This window comes from Haemaphysalis longicornis, unplaced genomic scaffold, assembly GCF_048455015.1.
Source record: "Haemaphysalis longicornis isolate Haplotype H1 unplaced genomic scaffold, Haemaphysalis longicornis Haplotype H1 scaffold_1, whole genome shotgun sequence".
Classification (NCBI taxonomy): domain Eukaryota; kingdom Metazoa; phylum Arthropoda; class Arachnida; order Ixodida; family Ixodidae; genus Haemaphysalis; species Haemaphysalis longicornis.
The window spans coordinates 182,208,982-182,228,201 of NW_027526203.1; the positions used below are offsets into that span (position 1 = coordinate 182,208,982).

General features: G+C 49.3%; 1 protein-coding gene across 1 annotated transcript in view; it reads left to right on the plus strand.

Moving 5' to 3' along the window:
- Positions 1–264: 264 nt before the first annotated feature.
- Positions 265–19,220, plus strand: part of LOC144139907 (bone morphogenetic protein 1-like) — a 678,031-nt gene continuing 659,075 nt past the window's right edge. The window contains exon 1 of the mRNA XM_077672135.1: positions 265–1,280. Coding sequence (XP_077528261.1) covers positions 1,004–1,280 — 277 coding nt within the window. The 5' untranslated portion in view covers positions 265–1,003. The remainder of the gene's footprint in view (positions 1,281–19,220) is intronic.

The window sequence follows — 19,220 nt, forward strand, 5'->3', positions numbered from 1 at the left end:
TGGGGAAAGGCGGAGATGTGGGGGTCAGAGGGAGCTCAAGCTAACAACCCAGACGAGACTCACGAGACACTGGGATTAAAAAAGAAACAGACCAGAGATGGAATTAGGATAGAAGGAGTGCGATGCTAATGGACGGGGAGAGCGAGAACGGGATAGTTGGAGAGAGAGAGGGAGAGAAAAGAGTGCGCGCAAGACGGAGAGGAGGTTTCGCGCGCGCAGGCGCGAGTGGCCCAGCGAGAGCGGCGCCGCGCGCGCCGTTCCGTTTCGGAGTCCGCGACGAGGCGGTGTGGGCGAAAAGCGCGGAGGGGCCCCCTCTTCCCTGCCGTGGGTTCCTCGGAGCGGCGCGCACCGCCACCGGCGAGCAGAGACGCGTGAGCGGTGGCGTCGGCGGCGGCAGTCAGCGCGCGCTTCTCTCCTTTTCGCCGGGCAACGCGCACGCCGCGGCCGGACCGCACAACATCAACACTGCTCGCCAGCCGGAGGCGCACTGCGCCCGCCGCTCAGAAGACCCCCCGCGTGCCGTGTCGGCTGCTGACCGACCCATGGGGGTCGCGACCATATCAGCTACAGCTGGCCCAGAGCTGTGACCCTCCGCTTGCTTTCTCTTCGCGGATATTTTTTTTTTCCCCCTACGTGATTGGTTTAATTTTTCTCTGAGCTTTTCGGGACCGTCCACGGGACAGTCACTGGGCGAGTGTTTTTTTTTTTTTTACTCCCGTGAGTGGTTGCTTAGTTTAGATTTTATCTAACCAGCTAAAAATGAAGTGAACTGTGGTTGCAGTTACGAAGCCGCGCGGCGCTTCCGCCTTTCTTATCGTGATCTGCGATTTATTGGTCGTCTATCCCTGACTCTGGAAGTGTGTTGCGACTTTCCGGTGTTCGATTCGGGAACAGTGTCGCTGCTGCCGTGTCCGCACTAGGCTGTGGGGGAGACTCTCTCGGTAGGAATAGTCGCGGACGGCGGTGAATTGCTGTGGAACGGGACGGAAACACAGCCAGCGTCATGACGTGCGCGGATGATCGGTGCGGTTCGACAGCGGCATTGGCGGCTGCGTCGTCTGCGAGCGGACGGGCCTCGCGGAGGCAGTTGCGCAGTGTCAGTCGTATAGACGGTGCGCTGCATGTTGTGACATGGCTGCTGGTGTTGGTGCTCTTTGTGCTGTGCTTGTTGGCCGCCGAGAACCGCGTGGACGCGAGACATTTCACGGCGGACGAGCTCCTGCGGACCAAGTTTCCGATGAGGGTCTCCGACGACCTAGACCTTGATCCCTGCAAATCAGGTGGGTGGCGCGAACGACATTTCTTTCTCTCTTCTTATTCGCTCGCACCGTATCCACGCGCTGCATAAGCTAAGACTTTTGTCTTCTCACCACAACCCTTGCGTGGGAGCCTGACTTTTCCCCTTCTCCTGTATACGTGTTGGGAGTACGTGGTGTTTTCGTAGGAGGCGAGAATCAATAAAAAGCTTGCTGTCTACAGATAAGGGGCTTATGAAAAATGGACGAGCCAAGCTACTGCAAAATATTCAACTGCACCGACGAAACGTTAGGACAGCGCTATTTCTGATTTTTTTTTTTTTTTTCTCAGCGTACTGCAATCGGTCACTGGGGTGAGCTGCGGCCAAGCAGACCAGTGCGGGTGCCTTCGTATGCATTTAGGATGTCTTCGTATGCCTTCGTATGCATTCGTACCACGTTAAAGTTAATACTGTAAATGCACCAAAGTTAATTGACTATGAGATTTAACGCGCCGACGGTACACAGGCGATGTGGCGCGCCGTAGTGGAGGGCTCCGGATTAGTTTTGACCACCTGGGGATCTTTAACGTGCGCAGAAATCTCGCACACACGGGTGTTTTCGCTTTTCGCCTCCATCAGAAAAGCGGCCGCTGCGGCCGGGAATCGAACCCGCGTCCTTGGGCTTGACAGCGGTACCAAAATTGGAAGCTTTATGTGCATATAAAAACTGTGTACACCTGCTCAGATGTCAGCCTTTTCAAATAAATCAATTATAATGTTGCCGGCAGCGGCAAGCTCAAAGTACTTCCGGCGTGTTCGCAACTTCACATTACACGTACTGCACATGAGCCAACCAGGCTTTCAAATGAACGCTCTTTTCTTCGACCTTGAGGGTAGGGGGAAGGAGGAGAGAACGGCTGTTCCCCACCCGCTTTGGTCTTGTTGGCAAGCAATGTCGACATTAGAAGTCAACAAACACAAATTTGAAACACTTCGTAAAAGCATTTGAAGAGTTCAGGTCTTGTTTACATAAATGAAGCGCTAATGCTTAAAACGGGCACAATTGCAGTTTTTTTTTTTTTTTACCAAACAAATCGCTCTGGATACCTCCTGGTTGCTCCAAGCAGCCAGAAGGTAGCCTAACCAACTTCCAGGTTTTTTTTTTTTTATAATTATGGTTGCTATTCTTTGAATCGCGGCTTTCTGTAAAACAAACTTTGCATGCACTGTTGCTGTTTGTAATTTTGTCATGTCTCGCCGATTCCGTGGTTCATTTCTGCCTGCACGCAAAAGTGTTTGGCTAACAAGCATATTACACACTCGCGACAAAGGTAAGTGCATCTTTCATCAAGCTGCCGCGCTTTCTACCGTTGGCGCGTCCGCAGTGCACAAGGTGCCGGGGCAAGTTCTCGCGCAAAGCGCATGGTGGGACTGTATGTAGCCGATTGCTGAAGGGTCTGGCCTCTGCGGCGGTTACCCGGTGCCGATGTACCGAAGTTAACTTGTAGCTTTGTAACGTTAACTTGTACACCGGTCGGCGTAGTCGAACGCCCTTCCCACCCGTGCTTGCCGGCGGATCGAACAGCTACTTTGTCTTGTGACCGATATGTTTTCCTGCGTTGCGTCTGTTGAATACCGCTTTGTAGTGAACAGATAGCTCCATTTGAAGAGGTCATGAAGACAAATTAAAGTTTGGTGAATTAAAAGACCACTTTTCCCCGGTAAAAATGACACCGATTGCATCGAAACTTGGAACGGAAAAAAAAATCTAAATAACAACGAAAGCAGATTAAGTAGTGGGGACTCACGGACTACTTTCTTGTAGGGTACGTTTTGTTCGGGCGATTAGCGCCCACGGACCAAAGCCACCGCCGTAAAACATGTCTGCGCGTATTTATTGGACCCCTACAGTAAATTCCAACATGTAGTTAATACACTCATAACTAGAATTTCAGTGTTCCCTCTATTGGATCACTACTTACGTCGTGTAGCGCGAAATTTGAAAAAAAAAAAAGAAGTCAATATTTGTTGCGTTTTTGGGTAGGAGAAAAAAACGTCTTTCGTGAGTGGAATGGAGCTGAGTGAGCTTCTAAAGGCTAGTTCATCCAAATTAAGCACGGTCGCATTTAGTCTTCAAGCTCCTTTAAACTGTAACGACAATCGCTGGCCGATCTGCACCCGAGTGTTCTTATTTTGCACGGACTTTCTATGGGTGTTTAGTCCGGTGATTGGACAGCGACCAGCGGGCGACCTTGAAAATTCCTTCGGGTTCGCGAGGGCAGCGAGGTGGCGGGGAGGTCCTGTGCCTCCAGAGCCTCCTTGCACCCTCGGCCGGCCACCCGCCCATTTAATACGGGCCCCCAACCGGCACTTACGGCGCCGCCAATGTTCGCGTCCGGCAGGCGAGTACATACTACCCACGTTCCTTTTACCTAGCCCTGGCGGGAACGTGAAGTGCGGGCGGCGCAGCGCCTTCCTTCCGTGTGTCGTGCGCGAGCCAAAGCCGTGTGTGGCTCTCTGCGTACACTCGGTTCGGGCTCGTTAACCTTGGGACACGTTTTCTGCCCTCTTTCCGACTTCGCGCACAAACTGTGTTTTGAACGATCTCGTTTCGTGTTCTTTTTTGATGTTCGCCTCTTTCTTGACTTATCCCCGATCGCTGTCGGCGGTAGCTATTCCGGATATCGCACACCCCGTAATCCTCGATCGCAGTGCAGCCGGATGGGAGAAAAGATGCTCGTTGCGCGCGGCCACCGCTGATGTCGAATCTGCGACTCTGCTCGGTTCCTTCTTGCCCCCCCCCCCCCCCTGTCAGCGCTCTTATCCGGGCGACTTTGGCCGCAGATTTGGCACACTGTGCTTTTTCGGCGCTCGTGTTTTTGCGCTTTTTTTGCTTGTTTGTTTGCGTGTGAGTTTTTTTTTTTTTTAATTCTCCGCCCTACTGCTGGATAAGCGGGGTGCGAGATACAGAGTTTTAAGAAGCGACGGCTGTAGAAGCGGAGACTGGATTTGGTTTTTTTGCTTTCCGGAAAGTATCGCATGGCGTCAGCGCGTAGGCGGCGAGAAACGTGCGCTAGTTTCCGGTTCTGGCTATCGCCCTCGACTTCGTTCTTTTTTTATATAGTGAATATATAGAAAGATCAGAAAATGGTGCTGACGAGCCGTCCACTTATCTTAGTCTTTCACTTGTTCACTATCCCTCCTCTTCTCTTGTTTTTGTAGGCGATATTTGAACAAGCTTTGAACAGACGCAAGACAGCAGAAAAATAAAGCGAGCACTCTCCCGGTTATGTTGATAATGACTTTTGTTTGGTTAGCAGATCTTAGCTGTGCACAGCTTGGGAAGTTTTTTTGCTGTTGTTGCTGCTTAAATTACTGTAAGAGCGGCCTTGTCTTCTTGAGTGCAAGGTTTAGCATGTAAGGGCGAGTCTAACTCTTCGTCGCGTTATATCTCCTCCTTGTGTACGCGTCTTCTTCAGCTGGTGCTCTCTTCTTTAAACCATGTTCCAACGCCTCCTCTCCCCCCCCCCCCCCGCCCCCGCGCCCATACACCCACACAAAAATCCTACGTCACTTCAGCAATATGTGGGTAGCTCTGACATCGGTTCACTCAGGTGAGCGATTATTTCATGCTTGTTTAAGTAAAATTCTAATTACTGGCACGAGCCCTCAGATTAAGAAAACCAATTTTTATTCAAGAAAAAGTGCTGAAGAATCCGCTGCCGTTGCTGTACGTATGTACACGGCAAGGCAAGGGCGCCCTGTTCCGGAACGCGAAGTAGCCATTTCGGTTAATTACCCTAACAGCTGCGCAGTCACGATGAAGACAAAAGGCAAAAATGCGAACGCACGTTCAGGACTCTCGGTTGAAGTGCTCGGGTTTATCTAAAATAATCCCACAGCTTCAACGGGACCCCCCATTGAACACATGCAGCTTTGGTGCGTGATTCCGCGATTTGAGAGGAACATCTGCAGCAGGGTCAAAACAAGAGGTGCACCCACGGGAAACGGCGCAACCTCAGGAAGCTCCGGCTTCTCCTTGGTATTATGCACGGGAGCGGGAAACAAAGCAGGCAGCTCCACTTTTTCTTTGTGCATGACGTGCGGAAATGAATGTTCCACTGTGCAAGCAAGCAAGAAAGCTGATGGTTTAGATCGCGTGATCTAAACCCGATGCTTTAGATCACAGGACGCGAGCAAACAGGTGACCAAGCTGGCATAACGCGTCGTTTTGAAACAAAAGCAATCTGGAATCCGCGAGGCGTGCCATTGCACTGCAAAGCCCGTCTTGAGTGCATTCGCGGAACTGCAGGAAGAGCCCTTTGCTGCGGAAACATTTATGCTCTGACACGTATATATCGAACCGAAAGGCTTGCTCATGTGACCTTGTGATATATATTCCGTACTTATTAGTTGAAAAGCGCAGCTTTCAGGTAAGAAAAAACTGCGGTTGATTCCTCTGTCATAGGACTCAGTAAAACACGAAAGTGGAATGTGCTGCGAAATGTGCAGATGAGCATGATTTGCGGCTCGGCGGCTGTCTTGTGGGTGTGCTTGGCGAGTGACGTCCTGCTGGCGGGTCGCTTCGGCAAAGGTGCACTGGCGTCATTGCCGTGACGGAACTGACGTCAGTGAAATCGTGGGGTATTGCGGCATGAAACACTTTCGCGTTAAAATATAAAACCCGAAAACGAACAACCCTAAGTATAACGTACTCTTTCGTTCCAAAGGTTGCTTCCCCGCAATAAGACCCTGTGTGCGGGTGTGCACCCTTGCATCGTTGTTTTTTCGTCACTTCCGTGACGTATATGACGTAAGCGAAATCTTCGTGTATCCGGGAATAAAACTTTCGTGTTAAAAGCTGCAACTTAGGATGAAACATTATGACAGCTCCTGGACAGTTTAACTGCCTCCAGAACTTGCACATAACGCTCTCCAGTACTGATATCACGTAAAGCGGAGAAATGATTCCAGCTTCGTAAATTGTAGGGGGCCGGTGACAGTCTCAGCACTGACAACCGCTAAGGGGTTCCTTGAACATCCGCGCTAAAGATATCCATACGCATGCAAACACGGACGTGCGGAGAAAAACTCCAATATGGGCTGGGTTCCTCTGATAGTTGCTTGATTTTAAAAGAACCAGAGCGTAGTGGCTAAGTGCTGGCAGCGTCACCGCTGTGAGGCGACTATTCCGTTGTTGATTTATTGTGGGGTTTAACGTGTTCAAACTACGTCTGGGTTATGAGGCGCGCCGTAGTGGTATAGGCTCCGAAATAGTTTTGACCACCTGGGGATCTTATTGACGCACACGGGCCTTTTTGCTTTTCGCCGCCATCTGAAAAGCAGCCGCCGAAACCGGAATCGGACCCTCGTCCTCATGCTCAGCAGCACAACGCCTTAGCCACTAAGCCACCGCGGCGGGTGGCAGTCAGGGTTGCGGCAACTTAATTTCATTTTATTTCATTTTCTGTTACGTTTTCAAAAGCCCGAAGGCATTACATAAGGGTTTTGGCAATAATGGTGAGTCGAACGTATAAAACAATGAAAAGAGAAACAAGAATTAATACGAAGCAAAAAGAGCAACTAGAAACGAAAAGTTCTGCTCGTAGATCACGGAAAAAATTGAAAGAATAAAGGAAACATGTACAGCCAGAGCAATGATAAAAGAGGACTTCCTTTCTTCAGAGTGCGAAAGGAAGTCCTCTTCCTGACTGAAACGTCAGTAAACTTTTATTTTTATTTTTTCATGTTTTTCTCGTGTGTCTATCTCTACTTACCTTATTTTTTCGCGTTCTGTGTGAGTTTTTATGTTTCCAGCTGAACACGAGGTAACGGAGCCTATTCTTATCCGTGGCTGGTGGATTTCTAATGGAACGAAAAACGAAAAATGCCTGTGTGTACAAACGCCAAGTTGCCTCAAATAATCTGTTTCTCTCCACTACGTCATGCCTCATGTATACACTCGGCCCATGAATCCCCTGAATCGTATTCCAAACCCCTTCTGCGGACTAGCAATAATCGAAGTTCGGTATGGTGATCACTTAAATTATCCACAAAACCTTCATGTGTACGAGTTAGATCTTTGCTTTTTTTTTTTCTCGCTGCCGTTCGTCAACACTACGCCGAGTCGCAAACACGAGTTATCCATGATTCGATAAACCCAGAGAAGCTGACATCGCTCCTGCAGAAGAGACCTGTCCCGCTATGCTCCTCGCCCCTCTCCGCAACCTCTCACCTGCGTCGTTTTTTCCGCGCTCACACGCGCTTGTCATTTCATTTTCTTCTTTCTAAACCGAACCTGCCGCTTCAACCTTTCTCGAAAGAACTTCTCTCTTCAAGTAGCTCCAAGTTCAACAAAGACCTTCGCAAACTTATCTGGCTTGCGAGTATTCACTTTTTTCTCTTGTCGTTCCAGCGCGCTTATCTCCCACACTTTGCTGCACTCAGCACCGTCAGCAGCAGTCCGAATATTAGGTGGAGAAGAAGAAAAGAAAGCTAAACATGAAGCAAACACCCGATTGGCTCATCCTTAGTCCCCCCCACCCCCTCCCCCCAAAAAAAAGAAAAAGAAAAAAAAAAAGAAACGAGTAACAATGACAGAATGAGTTGAAGCGAAAATGAAGACGATATTGGGTATGATGAGTTGTGGATAGCACAATGGAAGTAAAGGACACGGTAAAGGCATACCCTAGGCGTTATGAAATGAGGCAAACAAAGCGAACTTGATGGAATAAATAAAAAGCAAAAAGAATGTACGCACAAAAGAAAAAACTACCGAAAAAGCAGTCAGCTCGGAATGTGAGCAAAAAAGGGTCGGCTGAAGCAGAATTGGCCCGAAAAAAAAAAGTACGAAAAAAGCGTAATAAGGAGATTTAACCGACCTCGCGAAGCAGCGCTCCGAAGTGAGAGACAGTTGTCAGTTTGCGTTCGTTGGTGCACCGGCAAGGCGCACAATTGGCGAGAAAAGCCACTTGACGGGCGCGGCATCAACTTGCTGCTGGTTACTACCCCCCTCGTTGTGGCGCCGCGATTACCGAAAAAAAAGAAAAAAAAACGGAAGAACCTCTAGAGAGGGGATAGGAATGGGGAAGACACTCCAGATAATCTGTAGAAAGCAAGTGGATGGGAAACAAAGGCTGAAAGAGAAATGAAATTGAGAAAAATCTAGGCATGAACGGAACCGTTAGAGACCTTACAGGGAAACTTGAAGATATTATATTACTTATTTGTTTTCGCCATTCGTGCATGCAGCATTTTTTTCCTTTAGAAAAGGGCGGCATCGTCGTGAGTTTTTCCGGGGAGATTTGGATCAAGAGGGTGAAACATTCAAGTGAAGAACAGGCACCGGAAGAATGTTTCAGCAAACAGACTCAGTGATTGCCACTAGCCTCCTTCCTTTGCGGAGCTTCCAGTGCTTTCGGGTTAAAAAAAAAAAAAAAGACAGGAATAATAGACGAAGGGGCCGTCTCTTCACGCGGAACCTAACCTGGTAGGGCGAATAATCTAGCGCCCGCGTTAGTCGGCGAAACTCGAAGATTTAATCTAATTTACTACGTCGCGGAGGCTTCCCTTTGTCAATAATGCCCGTTACGCCCATGTAGGTCACGCTTTGTTCTTCTTTCAGCCAGGGTATTCCGTCATTCAGCTACGCGACATCTCGGCCGGTCCGAGTGTGTTTGCCATCGTTCCCATCCTCGCGTTTTTTTTATCTTTTACACTGACAGTAGGCGGCAGTTTATTATCGGGGATATCACGACGTGTGTCTGTCGTCGCCGGTGTCACGGCGTGTGCGCCACAGAGGCCAAGCTCCGGAAAACAGAATGATTTTACTCGTTCACAGGTTTGGGGGATCTAAACAAGGCCCCATGGCTTCAAATGCATGGGCCATAGTCGCTCGACCGCAAGTCCGCGCCAATTAGAAATTTTAATTTGTGTTTTGCACGCACGTATTTTGGCCTGTTTTAAGGCCTACAAGGAGGATGAAAAATTCAACTTGGGATTTTAGGTTTCGCCGCCATGAGTAACGTAGCGCTTAGAGCGACGGCACAAGATCCCGCAAGAAAAGATGAAATGCCTGGTCCCAAGCGTGTTTGAAAGTTTTGAACTATTCTATACACTGTCGCAAAGACCCCCGATGTGGACGCTTGCTAGTAGTGATCGGGACCAAACGTGTGTATTGCGACAGTTTTCCACTTACGATTTAGTATATTTCTTAAATATTTAGCGCCGTCACACTTTGTATAGTTGTAATCTTTACCCTAGCGGTCAGATCGTGAACGAGGCAATAATTTGTTTTAGGAACTTAGCGTTACAACTTTTTTTATAGCCGTTTTAGTTTCCTTGATGGTGGGGGGGGGGGGGTGGATTCCGTGCGGCTGCAATACAGGCAGCGCCATACCATTTATTGTCATAACACGATTGTATTCCATGCATGATTAGGAGCGAAACGATAACCAGCACTTAAACGTCTCGTCTACAGACAAACGGGGCATAATCTGTTCTAAACCCCACTTGTTAGAGTGTCAGTAACAGCCTCTTGAAGCTACCATACTTTCTGAATTGAAGCCCGTGTATTTCATAGCGTATAACGGAACAGAATAGCGTATAGCGGAACACAGCTACGCTATGCAATGTCAAACTGTAATAAATGCTTGAAATTTCTGACTGTAGTATGGTTCTCTTAGCCGTAAAATTTACGTATATGTATACAGCAAAAACTGGGTTCAAGAAAACCGTACTGGGTTCACCAATGCCATTTGAAAAGATAAAAATTACACAATCAGGGTTCCACCATCTTCCCGTGGGGAACCCTGATGAGGATGTGAAGAATCGTGGCGGTTCCGTGTGGTTCCATTGTGTTGCCGTTATGTTGAGTGATCTGGTGTTTACTAGCGCCAGAGGGAATTCCGCGTCCGGGTCCACACCGGTGGCAAAGGCACGCAAGTGCTGTTGTGTTACGGTGAGTAGGCGGTGGTTCTCGAGGCGCCGAAACTCGTCCATCATCTTCTTGTCGATGTTGTCGTCTCTGTGGTAGAATCGGTAGTCTCCGTCACCGTTGGCGAGGTAAAGGTTGTTGACATTGGTGCACCGGCTGAGAGCAATGTACACGCCCTCCTCTTCGTAGCTTTGTCTTCTCCTTCTTCTTCTTTGGCGGTTCCCTTACGGGAAGATGACGACGGTGGTTGAACGCGAAGCTATCTCGTGATGAATTTTTTGGTTGGCTAATCCCTAGGGGCATCCTGCCACAATCAGCATCAGAGGCGCTGCGGACGAGATAAAATGGGCGAGATAAAAGGCGATGACGCCGACTATGAATTTAGTACAACACTGGAGCCCTTTAGTAAAATATATATTTATCACTAGTTGGGTTAACCTCTTTAACTCTTAAGCTTATATCAAAATCGAACAGTTGTAAATTGGGGATGTTGTTCGCCGCCCTATCTATATACTTTCCCGCACTACTATTTCTGACATCGCAAATCGTGAATGGTGAAACTGAATGGCTAGAGCTTGCAAAGTGTTCTTCTGGAATAAACTCTGGCCACGTAAAAGCAAAATGAATGCACGCGGCCACTTTTTCTGGGCAAATACTTCGTAAAGGTCCCAAATCTCAGTGAACACACAATTTAAAAGAGGATGCCTCATGGCAAGCGACAAGAATTGTGTCAGCTTCGCATTCGTTGAAATGTCTCGCCTTGCGGTACCAGCGCCACCAAAAGGTGCACGCGGGTGAACGCGAGAGCCTACCGAACCAGCACCAGCGCATATACTATATACATGCAACAGCCAGTGGCAGAAGTAAGTGATTAGCGCAACCGGCCACCCTGCCGGGGAAACCATGATTTTATTGGCCCAGTGCGTACGCATTTCCTGCACAGTCTTCTCCCAGTTGGCAGAACCTCGCAGTAACACTCGGATAGGGCGGGGCTTGATCGCCGCCCGGTTCAGAGGCCCTATTCTCGACTTTGCCTGGCCGCCGCCATACCAAGGTGGCGCTTAAAAAAAACCTCCTCATTTGCTTTCAACGTTCGTGATGCAAGTTGGAGCCAATAGAACAAGCCTTCAGGAAGAAGGTTCCGGTTAACTCCGGGTGCTTTGTGGCGGGATCCTCAACGTCACAAAGAAAAAAATGGAAGGGATACGGGAGAGAGTAGTAATTTCTCCCAAAACAAGACATTATTGGCCGTTTAACAAAAGCTGAGAGAGCTACAGAACATGAGATTTTTAAAGTTAGCACAGAAAAGTAGTTCCGCCGAGTGCGTCCGCGTGTGTGTTTGTGCCATCTCTGCTCAGCGTTTTTTTTTTTTTTTTTTTTGCCTCGGAGAATTTATCGTCACGTCTGCTCGTGCTGTCTTCAGCACCAAAAATGTTTCGCGGTGTGAAAACCAAGCTAGCTCCATGCCAAAGGACTCGGCAGTTTGTCAAAGTGCTTTAACCACCGTCCAGAGTATATAGGTTGCACGCAGTAAAGTGCAGCCTGCCTGAAGTTTTATGAATTAAGTGATAAGTAGATGTCAAATACAGGGCCGGTTTTGATCTCTTAAGAGAGGTGGGCTCGAAGTGATCGTATCGCTGCACTCGATCATTAGCTTCCAGTTTCTATATGGCGACCACATTAATCACGGAAGAGTGTTTTTGTTTCATTTGTTTTTGTCTTACGCCACTCTTGCTAGACTTACTATCTTTGATTCTTATCACCCCCTTCTTTCTTACTTTCCTGCGTCATTTGCCTTTCTTTCTTTCTTTCCTTCATTCTCATTAACTATGTTGCACAGCGAAATCACGAAGCAAAAAAAAAAAAAAAACACAGTTGAAATTGCCTGTATAATACCTGCGCTACACGAGCGTTTACAAGGAAATCTGAGTCGAATGGCCTTCGAAATTTCGAATTCCGTTTGAACTGGAAGGAGTTCCGCCAATCTACACGACAATTTTCAAAGGCAGTTGAAAGTTTCCGCGTTCGCCCGTCATGTTTTGATGTCGCTACTGCTGCCCTGTTTCGTTCTTGACAAAAAATCAATTTTATAGTAAAAAAAAAACAATTATTAGTGATCACATTGATAACAGTCGACAAGCGCGCACATAACATGCACTAACAGCCCGTTTTTTTTTTCTTTTTTCGCACCGTTGATGTTGAGGGTACCAAGTTACCTTGTAATCGTAGACCGAGTGATAGAAAACAAAATCAAGTGAAAAATCATGAAGATTGTGTACTTAAAACACCAAGTTTTACTCATAAATAATTCCTTTGTAATTACGGCATGCAGAAACTGCGCCCGAGAGTCGGACCGTTTGCGTTTCAAAGGCCTTTGAGAACCTCAAAGGTCGTTGGTGCTGCTCCTTTGACTCAAATGAAATTTCAACCAAAGGCCCTTGAAAAACGTCGTGTAGCAGCTCAAAGGTGTCATTTGAGTCAAAAGACATTCGACTCAAAGGCCTTCGAAACGCTCGTGTATCACGGGTATAAGTAAAACTCACATTTATCGCGTGAAAAAATTGGTGTCGCACACACACATTCATGGAAATTTACCGTACGCACGCTCACAAAAGGGGTTTTTCGATTTCAGCGCAGCTGCCGGTTATTTTGACTTCCGTCAAAACTGAGTTCCAGACATATGTGAGCAGAGTAAGGTTTCCTGTGTTGAGAGACCGCTCCAAACGCCAACCGCAGCCGTGCTCACTCAGATTCGGAACTGTCAAACCCCTTTACAAACACTCTGCGACGATTCAACTGATCAACTCTCGTCGCTTCGAGCCACCGCCGTGCACTTTCCACCATTTTCCTTCCTCCCTCCGTTACTATGACTAAGAGTTTTCGCTAATAGCCCTTGCTAGGCCTATATTCCAAGCTTAACAAGAGTGAAGCTTAACGTTAGGTAACACTAGCGTTTATCCTAACGGCATGCCGAGCAACGTCAAATTCGGTACGCCAATCTGCTGGTGCCAACTGGCGATAGACCTAAACGCGTGGCGTTAGGCCTAACATTTGGCCGCCGCATACCCTTGAACCCCCTTTCCTTCTGCTGCCACAGCAATTCGGCTGTCATATTTTGACTTTTCTGCACCTCCTTTGCGCACGTGGCTTATGAACGGGAAAGTACCGCATGCTTCAAAGATACAACCGCGCAATCGTGGTTGGGGCTTTCGCACTAGCAGTTTGAAGGAAAGGAGTTCATAGTCGGTGAACGCACCGAACATCCATCACGTGCGTATGCGGCATAACAGTTCTGGCCTGCTGCTATAAAAATTTGAAACCTCACTCACCAGACAATAAAGTTCATTGTCTGTCTCAATAAAGTTCATTGTCTGTCTGTCTGTCTGTCTGTCACTCACGAGAAACATTAGCAGACGGCACAGTGGTGTCGCGGACGGATATTCCCACGCCCGCTGTCGCTTGCTTTCTCTCTCTCGTCCTTCGTCCCATCCACGGCCGCGCAGGCCCGTGCCATCCGATCGGCTGTTCGAAAGCTTCTTTGTCCTCGCTCTGACCGCTGCGTCGTTTGTCTCGCATTTACGTAACCTTTACACAGAGTAAGTTGACTGCAGACACAACAATAATCGTCGCGCGTTCAACACCGTGGGGGTGGTACGTCGGGTGCGGCCTTCCTATTCGTCCCCCCCCCCCCCCCCCCACCCCACCCCTCTCCCCTTCGGACACTAGGAAGTACTGAGAGGATGGGAGAGCCTGGACGGAAATGTCTCCGTTCTTTAACCTCGCCACTTTCATCTCTGGACGTGTGGGAAGGGGGGATATTCGGTACCTCTGCGCCTACAATGGTCTTATACAGCCCGGCTGAGCGTGCCCTACAACTTGATTGCTATTGAAGTAACCTTTGCAGATTAGTTTCAAGTAAAACTATCTTGTTTATTAGATAGATGCATTGCGTACCCATCGGACATGATGATCATTTTGTTGCAGGCGCACTGTCATCAACTTCTCGTGTACTTTTGTTGCATGCACCCGCGGGGGAAGCGGCGATGAACCGGCCGCCGAGTTTGTTGTAGGATGAAGTGCCTGAACACGTTTGCGCTTTCTTCAGAAACACGGTGGCGTCGCAAAGGGCTGCGAAACATTTCAAACCCAGCTGTAAATATCCAGATATGTTTGTCTATTTCAGTTTAGTTTTCCATTGACGTCTCTCATATCTCAGTTTACACTTCCTGCTAATGCAAACCGCTTTCTGGGTCTCCCTCTCCTAAGCGGCGCGATTGGCGGCAGTACGGTGGAGCACAATAATGCCGCGACACTTGTTCAACTCATTAGTGCGTCAGAGACGCCACCTGTGGCGTCACTGTGTCACCAAGCGGTAGTCGTTGTATGCAAGGCCCCCGTGCGGCGGAAGGGAAGAAAGGGCCGCTCTCGGAGCTTTGAAGACGCACGGGGGTCTGTCTATTGGTGGGCCATTGCACGCAGGCCGGCAAAGGCTGTAGCACGGCCCCCGCGGCAGTGTAGGGTGAGTCGCACTGCTGTCGACACTTGGACGCATCAGTAATCAGACAGCAATGCCAGCCAATGCCGTGTTGGTATAAGCAGAATTAATTGTAAATATGGGCGTACTTGTCGGCAGCTTACGCGTAGTGATTGCGTGATTGTAAAAAGCGCGCTGCGTGAAGCATTTTTCTTTTCAAACTCCAATTCGGTGCACCTTACTGTCTACTTGACCCAACGAGACTTAAAGCCCTTCGTTTAGGAAGTTATTTTCAACAACAATACGAACACAGTACGGTGCTTCTCTGTTGAAAAAGAAAAGAACTCCAGAAAGAGATATTCTCTTTGATGTAGGGCGTTGTTCGCACTGTGCCCGTAGGAAAACGCGAGCAGCTGAACGAATAACCAGTGGTCCTATTTGTTCCGTTCCGTCGCGTTTCTCAAGCTAATGCGGGGAATAATTTCTGGGCGCACCTCTTGCGCAAAATCTTTATGCAAAGTCACGTCGCCGCCGCGCTCGCCTAGAGCGCGCACAAGTGCTAGCAGCTCACACACACAGCGCCCTTTCCTGAGCCGACGTAATCAAGACGTTAAAAATGGGTGTTTTAAGCGCCGAGGTTACCCCGAGGCCACGCGGCGGGGCGCAATTCAGGGCTGTGGATTAATTTAGACCACCTGGGATTCTTCGACCGAACTATTGCGCCGGTGGATGTCTGCTTTTCGGTCTGTCAGGAAAACGCTCACCACTGCTACTGGGAACTGTTCAAAGCGGCCGCCTCGGGCTCAACAGGAGCCAGCACGGCGGGTGGCCAACTGAAAAGGAGGATTACGACACCAAGGAGCGAAACCGCTTACTTGCACGCTATCTGCGCATGATAGCTACGCGAGTCGTGAAAGCGAAATTGAAAGCAAATTATAAACCATGAACGAAAATATGGGATAGTTAGCGATTTAAACATTCCGTGGGTGGAGGGAGCTTTGTTGCTTTTTTTTTTTTTTCGCTTAACAGCATCTCGCTCATGTCTTCATCCACGGTTAGGAAGACGCGTAACACGGGAAAAAAATAATGTTGAAGTGTGCCCAACGGACAAAAATTGCACCCCTCCGTCTAACGACGACGACGGTTGAACGCGAAGCTTTCTCATGACGGATTCTTTGGTTGTCGTATGTGTTTGGACTGAGTTTCGACCAGGTCGAAATGGAGCAATCGGACAGACGCCGGCTCCGTAACGCGAGAAACCCAGGTTAGATTACGGCCACTGAAGCGTTTCTTCTTTCACTTCATCCACGATCATTCACCAGCATCGTCAGAGAAAGTTGGCCTTCCTGCATGGCGTTTAGCGTTACAGACGCCATCAGTGAGAACACTATAGCTTCGCTTAAAAAAACAGCATCCTCGACAGCCCAGTGGCATTTCCAGCTGTCGTTAGCTCTGTCAAGTTTCCGCACCAAGAAAAGAGCAGGTAATGAGTCTTGTGAGATGAATGCAATCGAGAACACGAGACGTGCAAAGAGGCGGAGGTGAGGGAAGGCTTATTCGCCTTGTAGAAAACCGAGTTTTGTAACGGGGCTCGTCCAGTACAAGCGCAAAGGGCGCAGGTAAAGGGAGGCAATATTACATCACAATTCTAAACAGAATACACGAATACGATCGAACCGATCGAGATCCCAAATCTCCCAGTGCCAGCTAGGACGACAAGAGAACGAGAAGGAGTGTGTGTGGGGTACCTTCAGAGTTTATCTTCCCAAACTGAAACGGAGGAATGGGGGAGGGGGGACCCGTGGAGGACAAAATAAACGGGGGGGAAATGAAAGCGCATCTGGTCCGGAGCGGCTCGCGAATGGTCCTGTATGGCCGTGGGGGCCGGCTGCCTCGGTGTCCGGGACAAATATTGGCTTCGCCGCTGGCGGCGGCAGCAGGGAGCGATAAACAATGCCCTGCCGCGGGCTGAATCGCCGTCGCGGACGACGTTTACATTGAGACGGACGCCCATAAAGGCGTCATCGGCGCGCCACGCGCTCTCCTCCTCAGCCGCCGATGCCGCTTCTGTAGCAGTGCCGCGTCCAATTGGTGCAAAATGGGGGCCTGCTGAGCTCGCCAAGCGGACGGCGGCGCTCAGCTGTGCGCGGATGGCGAGGTTCAATCCCTCCGCGCCGTGCTGGACTGAGCGCCGCGGTAGTCTGAAAGAACTTATCGCCTATAACATTTCGGGCCGCCTGCGTTTGGCTCAGGTCGCGCGCCCAGGAAAAGGCGCTAAGCATTGTCTCCCACGCGGCTCCGACTCGATCCCTCATATTTACCGCATATGCGCGAATCATGTGTGTTGGTAGTAGGAGCCCCGTGCCAACGGTACACTTTAAGCTGCAGAAACAAACGCTGAGCAATTCGTGCAAACAGGATGCCGTCCAAACCTGTTTCATCAAGCAAGCTAGTGGTTTCGACGCGGCTGGCTACCCACTCCACCCAATTGTAGCGAAAAACTGAGGGCACTCTCAGGAATTTGAAATCGCGATGATTACGTTGTCATTCAAAGTTCTCCACTGGGCTGGTTGCTCCGGCGGGGACACCACGTTGTCTTTTACGGAGCGTTCCCGCTTACACTGCCCGCCGTTTTCAACATCCTGCTGTTGTGGACACCAACAAGCTTCGTTGACGCTTGTTTGCTCTCTCTTGGGCTGACAATTTTGTGCGAGTTGGAGGGCGAGGGGAGGGAGATGATGACGTCTTTATTGAGGCGTGTGTGCACCTCGGGTTCACACACCGCTGCCATGGCGGCATCCCGCGCGCTTATTCAAACTTCAGGTTGGAAGAAGAACACAGGCGAGGCGCAATAACGTTACTCGCAAGCGCCTCTTTTCACGTACACAGCTGCCGATGCCGCAGCGACAACACCTCTGCGGCGCTACGTCCACCGTCGGCGCAGAACAGAGACGCCGAAGCAAGATAGCACAACAGTCGCGACATGACTCCGGCGAAAACAAACCGAGTAAGCCAATAAAGTATGAACTAGGCGAGCGAGGCAAATGTATGCAGGCATGAGGCAAGCAAGCGCGCGGCGCGACCTGCCTCTGCCGGGGGGACAAGTCGCGGCGCGGGGAGAAAGGACGATAAGCCCCGTTCGGGCCGCCAGATAACGGCCATGCTTTCTCCCTTGTTGCAGCCACAACCTCGGGGGTGGCGGTCGCACGGGGCATTTCCTCGAGTGCTCCCGTTTCCTTTTCTTATCTCCGTGTGCTTTTTTTTTTTTCCTGTCTCTTTTCGCTTCTTGGGCCGCCCACCTTAGGTGTTTATGTTTTCTTTTCGTCCGACCCTGTTCCTAGGCGTTTCTCCGGACGTTTCAGTTTTGACAGCGGAGTCGCTGCCGCCGAATGAGAATGGAGTTATGCCCAGCTAGGCCGTCTACCAAAAAGCAGCATGCTGCCTCCTCGGCAGCCCGCCGAGCTTGCTGGGCACACTGGTGGGTGCGTTCCCAGCTAAATAAGCATGACCGACGCCTGAACTAGCCACAGGACTGTAGACTTCGGGTTCGCATATGCCACAGCTCATCTCCAATTACTATTTACAAGGCGTGGGTTCGATCCCGGCTGCGGCGGTCGGTTTTCTGATGGAGGCGAAAAGCAAAAACGCCCGTGTGTTCGAGATTTCGGCGCACGTTACAGATCTCCAGGTGGTCAACATTAATCCGCAGCCCTCCACTACGGCGTGCCTCATCGCCTGAGAAGCGTCTGCGCTTTAAACCCTGCAATCAATAAATCAATCTCCAATCACTATTATTTGGGTACAGGCTATCCATTTGGTGTCATTGAAGTGGGTTGTATGATATTTATCTCTTACCGCGCCTCTCTCTCTCTCTCTCTCTGTATATATATATATATATATATATATATATATATACATGTCGGGAGTGGTCGACCAGCTTTGAACCCTCTTAAGCTACCTTTGGAACCAAGACTGCAGAACAGAGACCCTCGCTATGCATGTAGCGAACCACTCTAGACATGTCGTAGACACTCGAGTCACGGCCCGGGGTTAAAAAGAAGGTCCCCTTCACCCCGAGTAGTCCGAGTGGCGCTGGCTACCACCCCCAGGGGCAGGAAACAAAAAATACTTTTACATAAATACCCGAGAAATTGGTGGGGAAACAGCCCCGCCGGTAGCGTAGTGGTCATCGCACCAGACCGGTATTCTGGAGGTCCGTGGGCTCAGATCCCACCGGCGGGCATTTTTTCACCACTTTCTTTCTGACTCAAAAAATTCTCCATCTGTTTCTATGACCTACCGCATTGCCCCTTTTGCTTTCCGAGGTTTTCTTGACTGCCAAAAAAATATATATATATATACATACATATATATATTATGTGTGTGTGTGCGTGTGTGTGTGTGTGTAGTCTAGAAATAATGAAAACCCGCATAGAGCGCGCAAAATTAGGAAAAGTAAAGAGTCAGACACGTGAAAACAATCACAATGGAGTTTAGTCACGATCGTTTCAGGGAGTGGTCTTCCCTTCGTCAGAAGAGAGTACAGACACTGTAGTCTGATGATGGGAAGTTCA